Source organism: Salvelinus namaycush, chromosome 26 (assembly GCF_016432855.1).
Source record: "Salvelinus namaycush isolate Seneca chromosome 26, SaNama_1.0, whole genome shotgun sequence".
NCBI lineage: Eukaryota > Metazoa > Chordata > Actinopteri > Salmoniformes > Salmonidae > Salvelinus > Salvelinus namaycush.
In genome coordinates, this window is record NC_052332.1 from 690,780 (window position 1) to 715,618 (window position 24,839).

The 24,839-nt window shown below is 42.2% G+C and overlaps 1 protein-coding gene across 3 annotated transcripts in view; it reads left to right on the forward strand.

Annotated features, from left to right (window-relative positions):
- Positions 1–24,839, forward strand: part of LOC120021185 (rap guanine nucleotide exchange factor 1-like) — a 109,921-nt gene that overhangs the window by 53,423 nt on the left and 31,659 nt on the right. For 2 of the 3 annotated variants that reach the window (XM_038964823.1, XM_038964824.1), the window contains exons 2-6: positions 3,792–3,937; positions 17,760–17,938; positions 20,377–20,533; positions 20,993–21,081; positions 21,183–21,335. In XM_038964823.1, the coding sequence (XP_038820751.1) occupies positions 3,792–3,937; positions 17,760–17,938; positions 20,377–20,533; positions 20,993–21,081; positions 21,183–21,335 (724 nt within the window). Of the gene's footprint in view, positions 1–3,791; positions 3,938–17,759; positions 17,939–20,376; positions 20,534–20,992; positions 21,082–21,182; positions 21,336–23,954; positions 24,022–24,839 lie in introns of all 3 variants that reach the window. The other variant, XM_038964825.1, reaches the window with a different exon arrangement.

The window sequence follows — 24,839 nt, forward strand, 5'->3', positions numbered from 1 at the left end:
TTTTCACATATAACACAATGTTACAAACATGCATAATACGTGGACATATTGGCCAGATAAATACTGTGAAGAGGGGGACATCTATTTGTCTCTTTCTTTCTCTTTAACCTCTCTTTCCTGGTGGCTTACAATAGTGCTGTTTAGTATTTATCTCCTGCCTCTGTCAGTCTGTGTGTGTGTTGTGGGGGGGGGGGGGGGGGAATTCACCCAGGAGGAGAGACGCATGGATCACTCCCCTCTCTCCCAAATCTCTAACAAACTTCAGCGGCTTGGGGAAACTCAGCTAAATAATGACCCAAAAAAAGTATTAATTCTAAAAATTAAAGTAAATAAACTGTCTAAACAACTCAATGTTATATGGCTACCTTCAATTTTGATTTTATGTCCAATTAATGAAGCATTTCATGCATTAGTGCTTTGAATGTGTCCTCAGGTGTGATGACATAATTCATGTTAATATAAAGGTTTAAAGCCAGACTCAGTCCCAAATCAAATGTATCTTTTTTTTTCTGGTTTAAATTATCTAAAAATGTAGAGACGAAAGATTAATTTGCCATTTGGGTCACTTCAAAATAAGGGCGTAATGACACACGTATTTTTACCAAACCGTTCGATGGCGAGTCGTGGGGTCGATAAACCAGAATTGGAGGATCCGCCATAATTTTTTAATTCTCCAGGTTGGGAGCATTTTGGCTTCCTTGTAGGTTACAATGCCGATGGACAGACCATAGTGGATAAAACGGTATATCGTCACGCTCAACGAAATTAGCGTATGCAGCTGCCAACATCTAAAATATGTTGACACATTTACACCGACATCCCCCAGTATACCCGGAGGAAGACACAAACGCAAATAAACAAAATATCAAATATAATTAGTCACATAGACATGGTTAGCAGATGTTAATGTGAGTGTAGCTAAATTCTTGTGCTTGTAGTTCCGACAGTGCAGTAATATCTAACAAATAATCTAACAATTCCCAACAACTACCTAATACACACAAATCTAAAGGCGTGAATGAGAATATGTACATATAAATATATGGATGAGCGATGGCTGAGCGGCATATGCTAGGTGCAATAGATGGTATAAAATACAGTATATACATGTGACATGAGTAATGTAAGATATGTAAACATTATTAAAGTGCCATTGTATAAGTGACTAGTGATCATTTATTAAAGTGGCCAGTGATTGGGTCTCAATGTAGGCAGCAGCCTTTCTGAGTTAGTGATTTCTGTTTAGCAGTCTGATGGCTTTGAGATAGAAGCCATTTTTCAATCTCTCGGTCCCAGCTTTGATGCACCTGTACTGACCTCGCCTTCTGGATGATAGCGGTGTGGACAGGCAGTGGCTTGGGTGGTTGTTGTCCTTGATGATCTTTTTGGCCTTCCTGTGACATCGGGTTGTGTAGGTGTCCTGGAGGGCAGGTAGTTTGCCCCCGGTGATGCATTGTGCAGACCGCACCATCCTCTGGAGAGCCTTGCGGTTAAGGGCGATGCAGTTACCGTACCAGGCTGTGATGCGATACAGCTCGAAAGGATGCTCTTGATTGTGCATCTGTAAAAGTTTGTCAGGGTTTTGGGTGACAAGCCAAATTTCTTCAGCCTCCTAAGGTTGAAGAGGCGCTGTTGCGCCTTCTTCACAATGCTGTCTGTGTGGGTGGACCATTTCAGTTTGTCTGTAATGTGTATGCAGAGGAACTTAACTTTCCACCTTCTCCACTGCTGTCCCTTCGATGTGGATAGGGGGGAGCTCCCTCTGCTGTTTCCTGAAGTCCGCAATCATCTCCTTTGTTTTGTTGTCGAGTGAGAGGTTGTTTTCCTGACACCACACTGAGTGCCCTCTCCTCCTCCCTGTAAGCTGTCTGGTCGTTGTTGGTAATCAAGCCCACTACTGTTGTGTCGTCTGCCAACTTGATGATTGAGTTGGAGGCGTGCATGGCCACGCAGTCGTGGGAGTACAGGAGAGGGCTGAGCACGCACCCTTGTGGGGCCCCAGTGTTGAGGGTCAGCGAAATTATGTTTCCTACCTTCACCCCCTAGGGGCGGCCCGTCAAAGTCCAGGACCCAATTGCACAGAGTGGGGTTGAGACTCAGGGCCTCCAGCTTGATGATGAGCTTGGAGGGTACTATGGTGTTGAATGCTGAGCTGTAGTCAGTGAACAGCATTCTTACATAGGTATTATTTTTGTCCAGATGGGATTGTGTAGTGTGATGGCGATTGCGTCATTTGGGGACCTGTTGGGGCGGTATTCAAACTGAGGTGAGTCTAGCGTGGCTGGTAAGGTGGAGGTGATATAATCCTTGACTAGCCTCTCAAAGCACTTCATGACGGCAGAAGTGAGTACTACGGGGCGGTAGTCATTTAGTTCTGTTATCTTTGCCTTCTTGGGTACAGGAACAATGGTGGCCATCTTGAAGCATGTGGGGACAACAGACTGGGATAGGGAGTGACTGAATATGTCCGTAAATACACCAGCCAGCTGGTCTGCGCATGCTCTGAGGACACAGCTAGGGATGCCGTCTGGGCCAGCAGCCTTGTGCAACACCGCAGACCAATCCAAACTCATCTTTTGGCATGTCCAGCCCACTCATTATCTCAGCCAATCATGGCTAGCGAGACGGTTGTTGACTTTTTTTGTGGCTAAACCAACTAGGCTCGTAATTTAACAATTTTATTTGTATTTACAGATGACATACAAGTTTGATATTAAGGCACGTGAAAGTTCGAGAAGGCATTTCTGACAAATGCATTTTGATTTTAAAAAATGTACGTTCAAAAGGCTCTCCTGTGATGTCGTGACTTACGGCATATGCCTAGTTTCCTAAATTGGGTCTAGAATAGCCATTTAGAGTAAATGAGACTCTGAGTCTAGCTTTAATGATACCCACTATTTAGTTCTGTCTTTAAATCAATAATCATATTCTGTCATTTCAAATGAAAAACACCAATTTCCTTGTATAATGATGATGATAACCAATTGTCTCGCTATTATATTTTTAGTAAGATTCAGTCATTTCACTAAACCTAGATAAAAAAAGCCATTATTTTATTATAATTTTACCTGCCTCGTGCTTAACAATTATTCATACATTTGGTCGAGGACAGCACCTTTTTTCCATGTGTGCGTGCAGATGCTTGAGTGCCTGTGAGCTGCTGTATGCGTGCGTGGCTGCGTGTGTCCGGGCACTCACTATCAGCCTGGCTTCTTCAAGATAGGAGCCGAGCCTGGCAGTGAGTCGACCAGACTGCGACCAGCAGCAGTGTTATCGACCAGGGGACGCTGTGGACAGCGTGGAAATGTGAACATGATTAGACCTGATAGCATCTCTGTTGTACCCTCAGCTGAACACAGACAGATAGGACTACACCGGCCTGGCTGCTGCTGGGCTGATACTGTTGGGCCCTGCTGCACTGATACAAACACACATCTACTGCAATGGTATTTTGTCAGGGCTATGATCATTGATTGGCACTCTCTTATTGATCTGCTTCTAATTATATTATTTATCTCTGCCTTATATTTTAGCCTGGGTGGTGTTCATTAAGGCACCGTAGCAAAACGCTTTGCAACAGAAAACAAAAATGTGTGTTTTCTCTTGGACAAGATCAGATAGTAACTCCCAGTTTCAGACCGTTTTGTGCCTGCTGAACACGACCCTGGTCTGTGCTTTAGCCTACTTCTCTGAGTCCTACATATCTAATAGGCTACTTCAATCTTCCCCTCTCTGCCATTCCTTCTCCTCTGACTGACGTATCTTCCCTGTCTTCCTCTCCTCCTCCTCAGACTCGCAGCGCTCCCACCTCTCCTCCTTCACCATGAAGCTGAAGGACAGGTTCCACTCTCCAAAGATCAAGAGGACCCCATCGAAGAAGGGCAAGCAGCTGCAGGTCGAGCCAGCCGTCAAGAGCCAAGAGAAACCTGTCAACAAGGTGGGTGGGTGGGAGGTAGAGCTAGGCAATACAAAAAGTTATATTGTGATAAATTGACCTTTTTTTATGCACAGTTACTTTCCATTAGGGCTTTAGACTGACCTTTTCCAGTGCCAAGTGGGACATAAAAGGAGTTGACTATTTCATCTAACATGGTCAGGGAATGCATGATGGATATTTTGATGTGCAAACATGTCAAAATAGGATCCAGAATTATCAGATTTCTCTTTTTGCCTCTTTATAGATGAATTTGCCGGCATCTCTTTTGTGCATTTTGGCCTAGGCTATGCTACATTTATTCACCACCTGAGGAAGTAGGAACTCAAAACACATTGGCTAAGTATGATATTGTTGCTAGATAGTCATGCAATTGATCAAACAGGAATTTCACCGCAAATGGCACACTCCTCTGTTCCGCCAGCGCGTCATCTGAATTACATACTCCATTATTTCCTAAATATTGAGAGTTGAGAAATAATTGTTATACTCGCATTAAGCTGAGTCTATCCTCTTTTTTAACAGCAGTTACAGTAGCAATTCAATTTTGAAATGTTGCTCAACTGACCTACAATGCCTCCAGAAAGTACTCATACCCCTTGACTAATTCCACTTTATATTGTTACAGCCTGAATTCAAAATGCATTAAATATATTTGTTGTTACCCATCTACACACAATACCACATAATGACAAAGTGTTTTAAGAAATGTTTGCAAATTTATTGAAAATGAAATGCAGATAGCTAATTTACATAAGTATTCACACTCCTGAGTCAATACTTTTGTAGAAACACCTTTTGCAGCGATTACAACTGTGAGTCTTTCTGGGTAAGTCTCAAAGAGCTTTCCACACCTGGATTTTGCAACATTTGCCCATTATTCTTTCAGAATTCCTTAAGCTCTTTCAAATTGGTTGTTGATCATTGCTAGACAACCATTTTCAGGTCTTGCCATAGATTTTCAATTGGATTTAGGTCAAAACTGTAACTCGGCCACTCAGGAACATTCACTGTCTTCTTGGCCTGCTGAAAGGTGAATTGATCTCCCAGTATCTGCTGGAAAGCAGACTGAACCAGGTTTTCCTGTAGGATTTTTCCTGTAATTTTCTCAATTCCGTGTATTTTTCATCCTGAAAAACTCCCCAGTCCTTAACAATTACAAGCCTACCCATAACATGATTCTGCCACCACTATGCTTGAAAATATGGAGTGTGTTACTCAGTAATGTGTTGTATTAGATTTGCCACAGACATAACACTTTTTATTCAGGAACAAAAGTGAATTGCTTTGCCACTTTTTTGCTTTAGTGCCTTGTTGCAAACAAGATGCATGTTTTGAAATATTTTTATTCTGTACAGGCTTCCTTCTTTCCACTCTGTCAACTAGGTTAGTATTGTGGCGTAATTACAATGTTTTTGATCCGTCCTCAGTTTTCTCCTGTCACAGCTATTAAAACTCTAACTGTTTTAAAGTCACCATTGGCCTAATGGTGAAATCCCTGAGCCGTTTCGTTCCTCTCGGGCAACTGAGTTAGGAAGGACGCCTGCATCTTTGTAGTGACTAGGTGTATTGATACACCATCCATAGTGTAATTAATGACTTCACCATGCTCAAAGAGATATTCAATGTCTGCGTTTTGTATGTTTACCCATCTACCAATAGGTACCCTTGTTTGTGAGGCATTGGAAAGCCTCCCTGGTCTTTGTGGTTAATCTGTGTATGAAATTCACTGCTCGACTGAGCGACCCTACAGATAATTGCATGTGTGGAGTACAGAGATGAGGTAGTCATTCAAAAATCATGTTAAACACTATTATTGCACACAGTCAATGCAACTCATTATGTTACGTGTTAAGCAAATGTTTTCTTCTGAACTTGGCTTGTCATAACAAAGGGGTTGAATACTTATTGACTTAAGACATTTGAGAATTTGTAAAAATTCTGAAAAACATAATTCCACTTTGACATCATGGGGTATTGTGTGTAGGCCAGTGACATGGAAAAAAAAACATTTTTTTTGTAATCATTTTTAAATTCAGGCTGTAACACAACAATATTTGGAAAAAGTCAAGGTGTGAATACTTTCTGAAAGCACGGTATGCTTGCGCTTATCAGAATGCATCTCTCCCTTCACACAGGTTCACGCACGTTACTGTTAACCAAATAATTATTTTATAACCAAATAATCATCAGGAACATTGTGTAGCCTAATCACCGAAATTACCAATGGCTTCGGGAAGGGGACATTGTGGTAAGAGGAGGGCAATGTCGGAGTCTTTCATTTTCGGTTTATCGTTCCAGCTCTAGTGGGAGGGGTGCTAGTGTGTGTACTCGCATGTCGTGGGAAACCAAGCTCTCCCACCTATCCCATGCTCTTGTTTACCTGTGTGTGTGTGTGTTGTTTTCCATCCAGTGCCTTTCAATTGCTCTGCCATATTGTGTGTGAGAGGTTCCCGTGGGTTCTCTGTGTTGCTGGGCTGGCTGGGGGTGTTGGTGCCTGCCTCAAAGCGTGAGACCCAGGCTGCTTCCCAAATGGCACCCAATACCCTATATAGTGCACTATTACCCATAAAGCCCTGGTCAAAACTAGTGCACTATATAGGGGATAGGGTGCCATTTGGTGGAGACACCCATACAGACATGAATGGAGCTGAAGCTGGCCAGTTTCATGAATGAACACTCATTCCCAAGGCTATTAGGATAGTGACTTGACTTCCCCAACAGTGTTTGTATATGGCTTAGTGCCATATTAGATAGGGATTCTCATGGTGGATGGTGTAACACTGGAGTTGTGGGTTTGATTTAGGGTTGGGTGATATTACGATAGCATCGTCTATCAACGATGATTGACTGCAATCGTTGATGGTGACGACATTGTGATGTGACAGACAATTGTTTAGCCTACTTGAGGTTGACTGGCGATGCGCATAAAATAGCTGAGTCTTGCAGCGCACAGCAGGGGAGCAAGTGACATTCTGAGTAAATTGCCTGTTCCTATTTCAATAAATATATTATATAGCCTACAGAACGCAAGAGAGGAATGTAAAGCCAGACAGAGTGGAGAATTGACAGAGCGCACAATTGGCCCAGCATCGTCCGGGTTTGCCGGGGTAGGTCGTCATTGTAAATAAGAGTTTGTTCTTAACTGACTTGCCAAGTTAAATAAAGGTCAAAAGAATTATTAAGAAGAAATGAAAAAATAAATATATTTATATTATATATATGACAATCTTGTGTTTTTAAAAAACAGCCTATTCCCTTCTCGCCATTCGATAGGCCATGAATATGACTGAAGGTCGCACTTCATCGTTTTATGCAGGGTTTCTCACCATCAAACAATGAATGTAGGGCCCTATAAAATCTGCTTTGCGGGGTATACGGACGGAATCACGGAATCCAGAGATTAAAACGGAATTCAACAATATTCCCCTCAAATGTACTTAGTAGGAAATCAACTACACTGAACAAAAAAATACATGCAGCATGTTGGTCCCATGTTTCATAAGCTGAAATTAAACATCCCCGAAATGTTCAATTAGCACAAAAAGCTTAAGCATGTCCTCTGCTATCCACATTGTTTTAAATATTATTTTGGGTTTAGGGGAGGGTCATTTTTTTTTCAAGCGTTCAGGGCGGTTCAGGAAAACTTTTGTTTTTACTGAAGGGAGGGCCATCCATTTTTATTTCCAAGGTCCAATTTTCTCCAGGTATCCCTCATTATAAACAATGTGCAGTCCCTAGTAATAAGAGAGAACAAGGAAAATCCCACCTTGCGAGGTTGAAAACCAAATGGCCAATAATCAATGATTTATAGTTGACTGACAGGGTGCTGTTTTAAAGCCACCGGGTCTCCATCTTGGCACTCCCCCACCATTGTAATTTTTCTTTTATTTAGGAAACTATAGAAATGCATTTATTAATGTTTACATTTGTTTTTTTGTTTATTCTATTACAGATTTCTTAACGCATACTTTTAAGTAATGTTATTTGAGCTAAACATAAAAATGATTTTAAGATTATTTTTTTAACCTTTATTAAACAAGAGAAGTCCGTTAAGAACAAATTCTTATTTACAATGACGGCCTTGTCAGCTCGGGGATTCGATCGAGCAAACTTTCGGTTACTGGCCCAACGCTCTAACCCAGGGGTCGGGAACCTTTTTGACTAAGAGAGCCATGAAAGCAAAACATTTGGAAATTTATTTCAGTGAGAGCCATATAATATATTTTAAAAGTGAATTCAACTAAATGTCAGTATAATAAGCCTCTGAATTTATTCTTAAATAATGTTGTTATAATACTCACCATTAATGCGACTTCTGGTGCTGCATGGATTTGTTGATGTCTTTGTAGTCTGGTTGGTACTTGGTGAGGTTAAGCTTCATGCAAGCGTTGAGGCTTTCATCCGTTAAACGTGATCGTAGGTTGGACTTGATGTTTTTAAGATGTGAGAATGACTGCTCACATGCATACGTAGATCCAAACATGGTCAATACAGCAATACTCACACGCTGCAGTGTGTGGTATGTGACAGGAAGCGCGTTCCAAGTTTTGAGAATCAGCTGGTCTTCGGGTTGAAGTTTTTTCATTTCTGTCCACATGTGCTTGCTCGCCAACTCCGCTTTCTGTCGTGTGATTCTTTCCAAATCTTCATTCAGTGACTTGAACTTATTCACCCACATGTCTGAGGCCTTCAGGTCAGCCACTTCTGCTTCAAAATCTCTGACGGAGACACCAGGAATGTAACTCAGGTCGGCTGTGTTCAGTGAACACTCGTTTGGAAGGGTGATGAACTTAAGACGAGTGTGCTCACGAAATTCTCCAAAGCGTGCTTTGAAGGACTGTAGGAGACTGGATGTGCAGCGAGCTAGCTGGTGGAGATCAAAGTTTTGAATAGGCTCACTTGCTGTGCATGCATCTTTAAATTGGCTCAGTTTTTCAAAATGTAGTAAACGACCTGTTTCAAGATCCATGATGAAAAGTTCTAGCTTGTTTTCAAAAGCAAACACAGCTTGTTGAAGGGATAACACTGTATTTCCAATGCCTTGCATTTTCACGTTGAGCTGGTTCAGATGTTCAGTCATATCTACGAGATAGTAAAACTTGAGGAGCCACTCAGTTTCGGCTAGCTCAGGATGCTCGATGCCTTTCATTTCAAGGAAAGTCCGGATTTCTTTTAGGCAAGCCGCAAAACGGCTAAGCACCTTCCCTCTTGACAACCAACGCACATTGCTGTGCAAAAGCAGACCAGGATAGTTATTTCCAACTTCATCCAGCAGTGTTTTAAACTGGCGATCATTTAAGGCTCGAGCAACAATAAAGTTGATCACACGAATGACCAGCGACATCACTTCCCCAAACTGCCTGTCACACATCTGAGCACAAAGTGCCTCCTGGTGTAGAATGCAATGGAAACTTAGGATGGGTCTATTTTCATGTTCACGGAGAAGCGCCACAAATCCTTTTTTATTCCCCACCATACACGGAGCACCATCAGTACACACTGAGAGAAGTTTATCCATAGGTAGATTTTTTTCTTGAGCAAACTCCATGAAAGACTTAAATAAATCCTCACCTCTTGTGGACCCTTTTAATGGCAGAACTGCAAGACTTTCTTCGCGCAGTGTGTCACCAACAGCATATCTTGCAATCACGCTGAACTGCGACAAATGGCTCACGTCTGTTGACTCATCCAAAGCCAGGGAAAAGAACGGCGCTGCATTTATGTCCTTCACTTGCGTTTCCTCCACTTTGTTTGCCATCACGATGGTACGATCATGAACAGTTCTTGCCGACAGAGGCATGTCTTGTATCCGTTTAATTATCTTGTCTTTGTTCGGAAGATCATCAAAAAGTTCATTGGCTACATCCAGCATGAACGTTTTAGCATACTCACCATCTGTGAATGGTTTTCCGTTCCTCACTATTGCTAAAGATCCAGCAAAGCTAGCGGAATTATAGTCACCTTGCCGGGTCCATACGCGGAGTTGCTGCTGGCTAGCTTGCACCCTGCTCAGTAGCTCTTGGCACGCTTTCTTTCTGCTGTCTCCCGCAGGGTATTTTGATGCAAAGGTAGCATGGCGCGTGTCGAAGTGCCGCTTTACATTTGACCGTTTCATCGATGTAATTTTGTCATTGCAAATTAGACACACCGCAGAACCTGCTCTCTACACAAAGGTGAATTCTTCGGTCCATTCGTCCTGAAATGTACGATACTCGTCATCTTTTTTTCTTTTCGCCATCTTCTTCGTCGAAGGGTTAGCTTTGAGCTAATGACCGAGCAGACTGATTCAAAAGGAGGCGTTTACCTGTTTTACCTAGCAACGGCCAACGTAGGCCAGTATCATTTAATTAAAATAATGGACAATTGCTCCTGCAGCCCTGAACAGGACATGAGCAGTGAAAAATCGATGGATGGATTAAAACAAGTGAGAATATTTTGTTTTATCTGCGAGCCAGATGCAATCGTCAAAAGAGCCACACCTGGCTCGGGAGCCATAGGTTCCCGACCCCTGCTCTAACCACTAGGCTACCTGCCGCCCCATTCATAACAAATAAAATAAATTCCTTAAGGTATAATTATTTTGAACATTCTTATATTACTGTCCCCACTACAACAAAAAAAGACTTGTATACATGTAATTTTGTCCTTGAAACATTCTAATTTAAAAACTGTAGCATTCCATACATTACTATGGAGGACTACTTCTTCTGGGGAGTGCCAATATGGTGAACCGGTCTCTTCAAAGCCTCTCACTGTCCAATACATAGCATCCGCAATCCAGGGTTTAAATACATTATCATAAAAACTTTAAGATGTGTCAAAAACTAATTCCACAGATGGCAAGTGTCTGCGGGTTTTTGCTCCTCTCTTGTACTTGATTGAAATAAGATTACTAATTAGTAATGAAGTTATGAAAAGTAGCTTATTTCCCAAATATTCTAGCTGAAGGTGTTGTCCTAAAGTATTTGATGGCTTTCAAGAGTAAAAGTTTATAGCTAAGCCTAGGCTATTCTCAATGACATCTTTGAGGGATAGAACAAACATTTTATTTTTCTATTATTTTTATGTGGCAAACAAAGCAATTATCCAGTTCTGAAGACTGCCTCTATCCAGCCCATGATGTAGGCCTATAACCTAGCTCACTACGATAAACCTGCCTGTTCCTCATCACAGTCACTGCTCCATCACGCCACACAGACACACAAACCTGTTCTGCTCTTCCACCAGAAAGGAATATTTGAAAAGATTTGCCATTGCCTGCACTTAACCTCTGCCCAGGCTTTCAACATTATCTTTTGTCATGATTCGTCCAGTTGCATTTGATTTTGCGCTATATCCCTACTGTTGTTTTAGCTGATTTTATCTAAAAAAATTAAAATAAATGTTTTAAAAATAGGCCAATAGGGACGATAGCATCGTGTATCACAATGTTTTATGGGTACATAAATAGATAGATCAAATGTTGACATTGCCTAAACCTAGTTAGGGTATTTGTGTCAAAGTTGCGAGCTTGCACCGCGGGACTTAGAGGTACCCAGCGTCACGGCTTCATTACTCCAGACCACCACAAGGGGGAGTTAGAGCACTCATTATGCATTTGGTTCCCAATGACCAATCATAGGACGAATTTTGACGGCAGCCACCCGTGCCTGCTGGTGTTCTTCAACAAAGATTGCTGACAAAACATTACGGTGGAACCAAATGTAAGTTGTTATAACGTCATAATGAGTCAATCAAAACATTTACAATTGAGAGGAATATGTTAATGTCGAGACAAATGATTGTGCATATTTTTTTGTCATAAAGTTAATTTACGAAAATCGCCATTTAGCAAGTTTTCTGACTAGCTAACATTAGCCAGCTAGCCATCTAGCTAATGGAGAATGAATTTGTAATTTGTGTTTAATGTTTTAGGGACTCCTGAGAATACCAGCAAACCAGGCTGTCGTCTTGTGTGGATGTAGTGGATGTAAAGAATCTAGCTAGCTAAAGCATTTACTGCAAATTGAATGTACAATTGTGTAAGCTTGCCTTGCAATGCAGCTTAAGTAACATAGCTAACGATTAACTTGCTTATTGTGTATTGGAGGATGAAAATAACTGTATGCCTATGGATGTGTAGCTAGCTACAGTATGTAGCCGATCTGTGTATGGACCCTAAAATGTTAGGTTCTGAACTAATATTAATACCAATCTGTAAACCTCAGCTATCATAGTTGTTGTATCAACTTAAAGTCTGAATGGCATTAATGAAGCCTATGTGTAACCGGTGTGAAATGGTTAGCTAGTTATAATATCTTGCAATGTGTATATTTAGATATTTTTCAAGTCGGACTCGATTTTAAATCATGAGAATCTCCTCTTTCAATTTATGTAAGCCTGGGCAGCTAGCTCAGTTGTCATCAAATGCTAGCCCCAAAATACTTTTTGCCCTTGGAACACTGAGCTCCCCGCATTGTTTTCCTATGGAGGCATGCCGGTCTATTTCGCCAAATATCTCACTGTGTATATTTTGTTTTTTTTCGAGTCGGGTGTAACCGGTGTGAAATGGCTAGCTAGTTAGCGGGGTGCGCGCTAATAGCGGTTCAAATCGGTGACGTCACTCGCTCCGAGACCTTGAAGTAGTTGTTCCCCTTGCTCTGCAAGGGCTGCAGCTTTTGTGGAGCGATGGGTAACGATGCTTCGAGGGTGGCTGTTGTCTATGTGTGCAGAGGGTCCCTGGTTTGAACCCAGGTAGGGGCGAGGAGAGGGACGAAAACAAAACTGTTACGTTGATGCTGTTGACCCAGATCACTGTTTGCTGCGGAAAAGGTCAAAGGGGGGGTGAGTGTAACCGATGTGAAATGGTTAGCGGGGTGCGCTCTAATAGCGTTTCAATCGGTGACGGCACTCGCTCTGAGACCTTGAAGTAGTTGTTCCCCTTGCTCTGCAAGGGCTGCGGCTTTTGTGGAGCGATGGGTAACGATGCTTTGAGGGTGGCTGTTGTCTATGTGTGCAGAGGGTCCCTGGTTCGAGCCTAGGTAGGGGCGAGGAGAGGGACGGAAGCTATAATGTTACATGTGGATAGAGTAAAATATAATAGCTTTATTGTGCCAAGGATGCAAGTCCTTAATTACACATGCACTGTAGTTATTACCACGCATGAGATTCCCACATTGTAGCCTGTACATTTGAATATATTCACTGATCATGTACTCTTCCTTGGCGAATAAAGGTGCGGTTCAGGTATGAATCTGAGACATTCTTTTTCAGTCATGTCAAACTCCATTATTTGAATGATGCTGTGTCTGCATGTATGTATTACAATTATACACTCCTGCTCCTGGGACATCAATGATTACACATTGTAACTATGCAATGGACTAGAAACATGATTGATTTGTAATTCATATATACAGGGGGGAAAACGATGCATATCTAACTCCCTTCGTCCTCATTGATCTGAGGACACAGGATAGTATTTCAACCAGTGGAGAATGTGAAACGCTTTTATTGAAATAAGTTCATTATCCAGGTATTATAAATGCATTATAATTATGATCACTGTAATATTGTATTATAAATACAAGTTCAATCTGTACAATGCACATATGGTGTGCTTTATATAACGAGGTAGGGAGAGAGGTGTAAAAGACGGAAAGGGAAAGAGGTAAGAACAGCGGCAGACAGCATATGATTCTTGAATTACAGTGCTACCCTAATATTCTCTCAGTTCATCACATTTGCGGTGTCTCCTAACCTTCGGGCCAACTGGGGGCCCAAGGCTGGTTATCTTAAGTGCGGGTGAGGTGGCGATGACGGGACTGGCTTCCTCTCTCACATCAAAACATACCTGCAGACGAGTGACAGATGGATAGAGAGCATAATTATGCCATGTTTTTTTTAAATTCTAATTTATTATTATTTCAATGTAAAGCATCTCTTCAATAATACTTCCTGTTAACCTGACCAAGTGACCTCTCACCTATGATCATGCTGTGCCCTCTGTGTCAGCCAGTTGAGATGCGGGAGGGGTTCACCAAACCAGCTGATATAACCTAGAGGATTTCGGGAGAGGGATGAAAGTGAAGAAGAGAGACTTATTGTGTGCGTGTGGTCTCACCTGGTGTCCACACTGTGTCTACAGAGTACTTTATGCTGAAAAACAGACACATGAGGACAAACAATAGAAGATAATGTCAATAGAAGATACTGTATGTGACACAGATAGTCCAGTGAAAATGGCTGTGTTTATGTGGTGTAAATCTGAAAATTAGCAGCTTACATCTTAAGGTTTTTTTAATTAATGCATGTGAGACAGGTTCCATGTACAAGACAGGCAGAGATGGAGAAAAATAACACAGAACAGTTTAGTTACCTCTGGTTATGGACACTTTTGCCACAGTAAAGCTTCCACGGCCTGTTCCTTGGACAGTGAACATCTAGCAATATCTACATTTTCGACCCCTTGATCAGCTAGCTCTCTGAAAGTAAAGAAAACAGCTTATTTTTTTTATAGATATGAAAACAATAACTGAGATATGACCGTTCAATCTAAAGCAGCAGATGTCATTTTTAGGATACGTCAATACAGCCCAGTGCTGCTTACCTGAGATGCCATCTTCGGAGGTGTCCGCTTTGACTTCCTTTGTGTTGGAAAAAAGTTGCTTTCAGAACAATTATTTTTGATTTGAAAATTAAAAAGGTTTTGCTCTTGACAAAAATACACAAATGTACCCCCATAGCATATAACAATTTTCATGTGAATAACCACACCTTCATACAAACCTGCTACTGTATGCAGAATTCTTGACGCACAACCGAAAATGCTGCCAAATCCTGCCAGCACGCTCACAAGCGAGCCACTCAGGAGCAGAATGATGATGCGTGGAAAGGGGGAAAGGAATGAGATGGGAACAGCGATTTGTTGCAGGTTGGGGAGGGGGGGCTAATAGCTGAACAATAGACTATTCAACCTTTACTAAAGAACAGTCTAATAGCCAAGCTAGGTCCTATCACAGACCAGATTTGCCCTATTTTACCTTTATTTAACTAGGCAAGTCAGTTAAGAACAAATTCTTATTTTCAATGACGGCCTAGGAACAGTGGGTTTAACTGCCTGTTCATGGGCAGAACGACAGATTTGTACCTTGTCAGCTCTGGGATTTGAACTTGCAACCTTTCGTTTACTAGTCCAACGTTCTAACCACTAGGCTACCCTAGGCAGCTTGCTACGACCAAGGGGTAGCTTGCTACTCAATGTAATAAAGTAATGACTTTTCAAATAAGTTACCTTACACGTTATGTTGGCTGACAATTTGTTAGCTACGCTGTCCTTACGACAATAGAACGAGTCAAAATTCACCCAAGGCTGAAAAACGGCTTAAGGACGTTGGCTCAACTGGAATACTAGCACGAGCCCATAGCAAATTAATGGAATTGAATGTTCACAGAGCCTGTTTTGACTGGAGTGATGCTTAGAATTCCATTAAAAATGTATCCCTTTTTATTTTACCACTACAATCTGTTTGTCGGACGAAATTGGAAGAAAAAAAAACTTGTGTAGAAAGTAAACATTCGCACCTCGATGGTGTCAACTGTGCTTATGTCTGCGTAATGAAAAAGTAGGGGAAAAATATGACCTGACTATTTCTGGTCTAGCGATCGATAACAAACGAGCTCGCTGCCCAGACTTACATAAATGTCAGAGGAGATTCTCCTGATTTAAAATGGTGCCCATGTAACAGTTTTGTTTCCGTTCCTAGCACCTACCTGGGCTCGAACCAGGGACCCTCTGCACACATAACACAGCCATCCTCGAAGAATCGTTACCCATCGCTCCACAAAAGCTGCAGACCTTGCAGAGCAAGGGGAACAACTACTTCAAGGTCTCGGAGCGAGTGACGTCACCGATTTGAACCGCTATTAGCGCGCACCCCGCTAACTAGCTAGCCATTTCACACCGGTTACACCCGACTCGAAAAAAAACAAAATATACACAGTGAGATATTTGGCGAAATAGACCGGCATGCCTCCATAGGAAAACAATGCGGGGAGCTCAGTGTTCCAAGGGCAAAAAGTATTTTGGGGCTAGCATTTGATGACAACTGAGCTAGCTGCCCAGGCTTACATAAATTGAAAGAGGAGATTCTCATGATTTAAAATCGAGTCCGACTTGAAAAATATCTAAATATACACATTGCAAGATATTTGGCCAAATAGACAGACATGCCTATATTTCCCACATAGGCAACAATGGGAAGACCACAGAGTTCCAAAATTTATTTTTGTTTACATTTTAACTATAAAACAACGTGAGCAGGTCTCATTGCCAACAATAGCGAAGCAGGCGTTGTGACGTTGAACGATATGCTGGGAATAGAACATTCGGAAGGCGAGTTGGTGCCACGGTGCTCAATAGAACTAATAGGAGCTGGCAGGGTGAAAAATGCAGATGTTGATTTAATTATGGATCCATAATGATTTACTATGGGAATAAATATCATTGATTTACAGAAATATTGGAACAAAGTTGTCTAATGAAGGCAAACAATTTAGAATCTCCAATCCTGTAGCCTACTCCCAACCATCACGTTGTACAGCGCCATTTCCTAACGGAAACCCTTAGGGTTTCGTTTTTCTTTGAATGGAAACACCATAATATTAATCAAATTAATTAAGCCAAATTTCTTCAAATCAATCCCATATACTATGTTATTACAAAAAAGGTTTTAAATTCACTGGTAATGCCAATCCGGAATACTATCAAATGCTTCTCAAAGATGCCCTCTGGTGGTCAAACTAGAAATAACTTGCAGTAACATAAGAAATGGCTGAGAATTAAATGACGTGCCACAGAATGCTGCAGCAGCACGCAGTGTCCGCAGTATGACACAACTTTTAAAGGAGGAACCACTGTGTATGTGTGGAATCTGTCTCTTTGGACAATGCTACATTTCGTATTGTTTTTGTCAAAATGTGTGCTGTCATTTTAAAGAGAGAGATTGGGATTTTGGCAATAACGCCCTTTCTCTACTTCCCAAGAGTCAGATGAACTCATGGATAGCATTTTTATGTCTGTGTTTAGTTTGAAGAAATTTGCTAACTTGCGTTAGCGCAATTTATAACCAGCTTTAACGCAATGACCCCAAGTCTATGGGAACAGCTAGCATGCTAGCTGTGCCTGTAGAATTCCAGTCATTGCGCTAATGCTAGTTAGCAGGGGCTTGCGAAACTACCTAAAATTTCCTTCATACTGGACACAGGTACATAAAAATGGTGTCCATGAGTTCATCCGACTCCAGGGAAGTAGAGAAGGGGCTTTATTGCCAAAATCCCGAACCATCCCTTTAAGGTTGGAGTGACAGACTTACTGCCCAATCCGGCCCGCGGGTGGTTTGAGTAAAACCAAATCAAAACTGTGTAGAAATTATAATGGACCTATATTCATACAGTTTAATGGCTGTGCAGCTCGCTAATAATCACTAGACAGTCAGGGAGCATTACATTCCACAAGCAATGGGAAAAATTAGTTTTGACAACCCTGCTTTAAGGGCTGGATTAAGCTTCCTTTGAAAATGCTAATTTTTTCCAACTATCAATTATTATATCATGGGAATATGGTTTCCTCCAAGTTACCATGTTTCATTGTGTTCATTATTTGATTAGATTTATTAGGATCCCTATTAGTCGACGCCAATGGCGATAGATTATTGCGATAGAAAATGACAACAGGTTCAAATAGTACCTCCCCGATTCACTGTTTCTATCCTTTTGTTGCCTACTGAAAACGACTCAGATTTCCTCTAAGCTGACCATGATTTTCATTAATTCTGTTCTGTAGAAGGTGAGTCGGCTGGAGGAGCAGGAGAAAGAGGTGGTGAGCGCTCTGCGCTACTTCAAGACCATAGTTGACAAGATTATGGTGGAGAAGAAGGTGCTGGAGATGTTGCCTGGCTCGGCCAGCAAGGTCCTGGAGGCCATTCTACCCCTGGTGCAGGTGGAGGCCCGCATAACACACAGGTATGTGGACTGAGAATGTAGAAGGGCTTATAGTGAGCACAAGATGTTTAAAATGTCTTTTCAATCAAAAATATGCATTTTCAACGTGTTTTAAATGTCATAGGGGGCTAGCATGCAAATTCGTATGCAGGTAAAAGTAGATGGGCTTAGGTGAATATTTAGCATAGGTTAGTGGCATCTTAGTCTGTCATTTCTCATATATTGTAGCCTAGGCATGTTGCAACTTAGTGATATGGGCTTTGCTACATCACAAAGCATTCTTGCAGATTTGCCACAAAATAACATAAACAAATGGTGGCCCCAAGATGTAACTTAATTTTGTGATTTGGATGAGATATCACTTTATCTATTGGTTTCCTTACCCTGTAAGCAGTCTATGGACAAGGTATGACAGCGATCCATGCTTTGGTTTTGCTTACCTGGCCACTGTTTGAAATGCAACATATTTAGCATTTGTGGCACAAATCCAATGGTGTGATCGCTAACTGCTAGCTAGCTGCTTGTGGCTGCTAGAAGTAATGTGTCGTGTCCTGTTGTAAACATTTCTCTACTAAAAAAAAGGTACGGATGTTGCAAAATGATCAGGATCTACACTTGACATATATGTGTACCATACCGGGGCATATGGTATTTCAGGAAGTGCATACAAGTGGCGCTATTTCTTTAAAAAATAAAAATGCATTTGGGCACACAAAACAATTTCGGGGATTGATTCCAGGAGGGGATTGATTGTCTCTGCTGTAAGCAAGAAGCTTGATCTTGCCGTCTAGCAAGTTAGCAAACCAAATACATAGCTGGAGCCCTGAGCTGGATATAATTTATTTGGCACATCTTAGATAGTTAACTTATAGTTAAACAGTGGCATAGTATGCACCCCAGTATTGAAAATCATACCAAAGGTATGTATAGATACCGTGGTGTATGGTATATTGCCCAAGCCTAATAGTGAGGCATAATAACCTTCCTGGACTATTCAGTGTACATCTTGACCCGGTCAGGTATTTCATACCATCATGTTCATGTTGTCCCTATTAATCTCCTCATCTGGAATGTGACTCGCTGTGGTGGAAAAGAATGGGGGGAAATGTAATCGACCGTAGCTGTTTAGAACACCTACAGCTGGTTAGAAAGAGAACTGGGTCGCATTCATTAGTGCACACCGTAACAAAATGTTTTGTAACAGAAAACAAAGTTCAGGTAGTCCCTCCCCCTGTTTCAGTCCATTTTCTTCTGTTTGGTGCCAAATGAATACAGCCCACAACAAATGCTTCACTTAACAGTATATTTTATAGAACAGTCTGTCTTTGTAAAGTCCTGAAAGAGAGACTTGGAGTTCTCTCCTCTGGAATGGCTGTGCTTGCCAGAACTTGCGTACTGCTAGCACGGCACCATCAGTCATTGTTGAAGGGGGTCAGATGTGACAGGTTTTGTATCCGGACCCTGTTTTTAGTGCTGAGTGACAAAGTGCTTACAGTGGTTGAGGAATGGGTCTCTGGGGGTCTGACCTCCTCAACTCACACACACATACGCACACATCAGCCTCCTTGTGCCATTCCAGCCGCAGACCCCAAACCTGATATTACTTCTCAGGCCCCTAGAGGTCAAACTCACAATCCCCAGGTTAACAGGCCTATCGTAATAACCATACAGATCTAGATCACCGATCACGCCCCAGCCTCGGGGACTCGAGTCCTACGCCTCTGCTTCTGGAAGAACCTGGGTCCAGTGCCCATTTTCATAAAGAGTCATATCTAGGATCAAGTTCCCACTGTCCATGTAATCTTTATTATTGTGATTTAAAAGCGAAAAACTGATTGAGATGCTTATGAATACAGCCCCAGTTGTTATTGCTGAGTCATTTGCTTGACTCTCCTCTTGCCTGTATAGTTAGTTCATCCTGGCTACTAGCCTTAGCCCTAGTCTTTGGCTCCACTTTGCCCATACAGCCCCCAGCCCAAATGTAGCTGTGTCATAGAAATATAATCTATAGACGGGGCTTGGAACCTCTAACCCTGACAATTTGACTAGTAAACTCATGGGGAGGCTCGTTCTATAGATAATATTTCTATGAGCTGATTCCTGTAGAGGCAGTGGAGGGATATTCCAGAGTTGTGAATCAGCTGCAGCGTGTTGGGACTGGTCTGAACCTTCACCACACCCTACTGTTTCTCAATGCTCAATTCAGCACAGGCACTATACTGTAGTTACCAACCAGACAAATCCCTCCAGCACACAAACACATTCTGCATGTAATACCACCACAGGGGAAATATTGAGTTAACCCCATGTGTGGATACACATGTCTGCCTCAGAGCTGGTGAAAAGATACCCTAGTAGTCCTTTAGTCTAGTTGTCTGTGTTCTCAATCTATGGCAATCTACTCCCTCCCACCCCCCATCCCACCTATCACTCGTGACTTCCCCCTTCCCTCTCCTTAGTTCGGCGGTGTCGTCGTGTCACAACCGTGTGTACCAGAGCCTGGCCAACCTGATCCGCTGGTCCGACCAGGTCATGCTGGATGACATCGACCTGGAAGACAAGGACAACGTGGTCGCGGTCACCACCGTTATCAAGGCTGTGCTAGACGGGGTCAAGGTGAGAAGAGACGGTCGTGGGAATGTGAAACGATAGTTTTCAGCTCTCTGGGGCTCACAGAGGGTCATATTCCCTGTTTCTCCCTTGCAGACCTAGGTTGAATACATTTGTCAAATATGCCTACTTTCAAATACTTAAGCTGTAGTTGATTTAGTTTGCCTGGTACAATGGAACCATTGTTTAAGTCCCAAAAAGTACAAATGCCAAGCTGAATCAAGTGAATCTCAAATATATTTTTGTTTAACCAGGTAGTCCCATTGAGGTCAGAAGACCTCTTTCCCACGTGAAACCTGGTCAAATTCTTTAACAAGTCATTCAATATGATAGTGTATTGGACACTATTTTAACCTCTGTCCCTTACAATAAATTGACACCACTTATAACAGTAGTTGTAGTGTGTAATGTACATTTAAATAAATATCAATAGTTGTTGACTGGAGTTGTGTGCTTTTCTTAAAGGAACTGGTCAAACTCACCATAGAGAAACAGGAGCAACCCTCGCCCACCACTCTCAACAAACCACCACCACCTATTGCCACACCGGAGAGGTAAGTGGACATGCGCGCACACAAACACCCCTACACACACCAGACTTGACCATTTCACACACACACACACACACTGACACATTCTCCTGTTATGTCTCCAGCACATCCGAGTTGCCCCTGACGGAACGGGAGCGGGAGATCCTGAGTAAGACCACGCCCACTGTCCCGCCCACCGAGGCTATGACGGACATGGCAGAGGAGGATATAGCCCCGCCCAAACCCCCCCTCCCTGGCCTGAAGATGGATGCGCTCAGGTTAGGAACACTGGGAGGGCCATCTTTAGATATAATCAACAGTGTCTTATCAATAGTATGCAGCAGGTCCCACCAGACTGAATCTTTGGGCCTTTTGCTTTTAGGGCCTAAAGTTTTAACACTAGGGCCCACAGTTTTCCTGGTCAAGTCAGGTGGTAAGAAGAAACTCAGGGTCTTATTTATGGTGTATTCAAAATGTTCAAATAATCTTATAGGGCTTCATCTTCTCATCCCCCCTGTCTTCATCTGCAATGAATTGAATTTGCTTTGAGATATTTAAAAAACACTGGAGACAAGGCGAGGAAGCTACTTTAGACTATTGAGATGCACCCATGTGAGAGGGGTCTGTTCGTCTTTAAGCGGTCATGTAGATCAACTTTTTCACTCATGAAAAACTTTTCATCATTATGGAACATTCCACCCCGCTTTGAACGTCCGGATGGATATTGCCATCTATCGGCGTACTGTAGACCCATGCAACCTCCCCCGCCACGGTCTTATGTAGAAAGAGAAGTTCCCCCCCCTTCCCACAGTCTATAAGAAGGAACCGGACATGGTCCTGCATTCTCGACTGTCTGCGGTCAGAAAAAGCAGAAGCGGTTCTGCAGACCACATTGTGTCAGCGACTGCTTCTGTGGTCCTGTAGCATTAGAACTTCTCAACTTGTTCTTCAGTGTAGGCAAATATGTTTTTAAACTGAACAAAAATATAAAAGCAACATGTAAAGTGTTAGTCCCATGTTTCATGAACTTAAACAAAAGATCCCATAAAGTTTCCATACGCACAAAAAGTGTGTTTCTCTCAAATTTTCTGTACAAATGTGTTTACATCCCTGTTAGTGAGCATTTCTCCTTTGCCAAGATAATCCATCCACCTGACAGGTGGGGCATATCAAGAAGCTGACTAAATAGCATGATCATTACACAGGTGCACCTTGAGCTGGGGACAATATAATTCCTCTCTAAAATGTGCAGTTTTTGTCACACAACTCCACAGATGTCTTAAGTTTTAAGACAGCTGGTCAGCTGATGAAACTGTGGGTTTGCACAACCAAAGAATTTCTGCATAAACTGTCAGAAACCGTCTCAGGGAAGCTTATCTGCGTGCTCGTCGTCCTGACTATGGTTCGGCGTCGTAACCGACTTCAGTGGGAAAATGCTCACCTTCGATGGCCACTGACACGCTGGAGAAGTATGCTCTCCACAGATGAATCCCGGTTTCAACTGTACCGGGCAGATGGCAGACAGCGTGTATGGCGTTGTGTGGGCGAGCGGTTTGCTGACGTCAACATTGTAAACATAGTGTCCCATGGTGGCAGACAGGCCTAAGCTACTGACAACGAACACTATTGCGTTTTTTCGATTTGTAATTTGAATGCACAGAGGTACTGTGACGAGATCCTGAGGCCCATTGTCGTGCCATTCATCCGCCGCCATCACTTCATGTTTCAGCATGATAATTATGGCCCCATGTCGCAAGGATTTGTACACAATTCCTGGAAGCTGAAAATGTCCCAGTCCTTCCATGGCCTGCATACTCACCAGACATGTCACCCATTGAGCATGTTTGGGATGCTCTGGATCGACGTATACGACAGCGTGGTCCAGTTCATGCCAATATCCAGCAACTTCGCACAGCCATTGAAGAAGAGTGGGACAACATTCCACAGGCCACAGACAGACAGCCTGATCAAGTCTATGCGAAGGAGATGTGTCACGCTGCACGAGGCAAATGGTGGTCACACCAGATACCTGACTGGTTTTCTGATCCACACCCCTACTTTTTTTTAAGGTATCTGACCAACAGATGCATATCTGTATTCCCAGTCATGTGAAATCCATAGATTAGGGCCTAACGAATTTATTTCAATTGACTGATTTTCTTATATGAACTGTAACTCAGTAAATTCTTTCATTTTGCGTTTATATTTTTGTTCTGTATAGAATTCTACCAAAGAGGAAGTGAAGCGAAGATACAACTGAAACGTTGACTAAGTCAACATGAATAATTTTTTATTGACAAGAGGGTCTATTTATGAACTAAGCCTAATTGAGTCTGTGAAACTCACTTTCATGGTATCTCATCTAGTGCTAAGGATGTGTTCCAAATAGTAGTGCACTACTTTTGACCAGTGCCCCATAGTGTTCTAGTTAAAATCAGAGCATTATATAGGGTATTCACTATGTAGTACACTATTTTTTAACAGTGCCCATAGGGATTTAGGGTGCCATTTGGGACATCCACTGTCAGTGGAAAAACCAGACTATGTTCAGACTTTTAAAACATTTTATCTCAAAGGGGAATTCTAATACTCTAGAGTTTTTAAGCCTAGAAGATCTTCCTCTCTTAAGTTGAAAAGGATAGTCATAAGAGGTTGGAAACTGAGGGTTATAGGCAGGCAGTCACTTATTCAGTCACTGTGTGCGTAAGGAAGCAGAGCTTTGACAAATCCATAGACATTGGGCTTAGCCAGAAGATCAGATAATATGACAACTATGATTTTGAATTGCACTGCTGTCTCTCTTTTTCTCACTCTTCCTCTCCTCTCTCCCTCTTCCTCCCTCTCTCACTTCATATTTTTCTATCTGTGCTTTCCATCCCTCTCTCCATGTCTGTTGGGGAACAGAGCACACTTGGCTACTGACCACTTTGTAGCAGCCCAAAGGAGATCCACAAAGACTGACACGTATGTTAGCCTATAGGGTCATTACCCTGCATCATGAAATCCCGCCCCCTTTATAACTATCCAATCTGGATCCCGGAAGTGTCTTGATTGCTGGAGGAACTGATTGGTGGAGTGCTGTGTCTTGCACGTTTGAGTTCCTAATTATGCGTAATTGCCTCATGGCGTACAATGAAGCCCAAGTCCAATCAGGGGAAAGCTTGGTGCATGATTGTGTACCAATGATGTCATGTAATCATACATACAGTTGAAGTCGGAAGTTTACATACACCTTAGCCAAATACGTTTAAACTCAGTTTTTCACAATTCCTGACATTTAAACCTAGTAAAAATTCCCTGTCTTGGGTCAGTTAGGCTCACCACTTTATTTTAAGAATGTGAAATGTCAGAGTAATAGTAGAGAGAGTGATTTATTTCAGCTTTTATTTCTTTCTTCACATTCCCAGTGGGTCAGAAGTTTACATACACTTAGTATTTGGTAGCATTGCCTTAATTTTTTTTAAACTTTGGTTCAAACATTTCAGGTAGCCTTCCACAAGCTGCCCACAATAAGTTGGGTGAATTTTGGCCCATTCCTCCTGACAGAGCTGGTGTAACTGAGTCAGGTTTGTAGGCCTCCTTGTTCGCACATGCGTTTTCAGTTCTGCCCACAAATGTTCTATAGGATTGAGGTCAGAGCTTTGTGATGGCCACTCCAATACCTTGACTTTGTTGTCCTTAAGCCATTTTGCCACAACTTTGAAAGTATGCTTGGGGTCATTGTCCTTTTGGAAGACCCAATTGCAACCAAGCTGTAACTTCCTGACTGATGTCTTGAGATA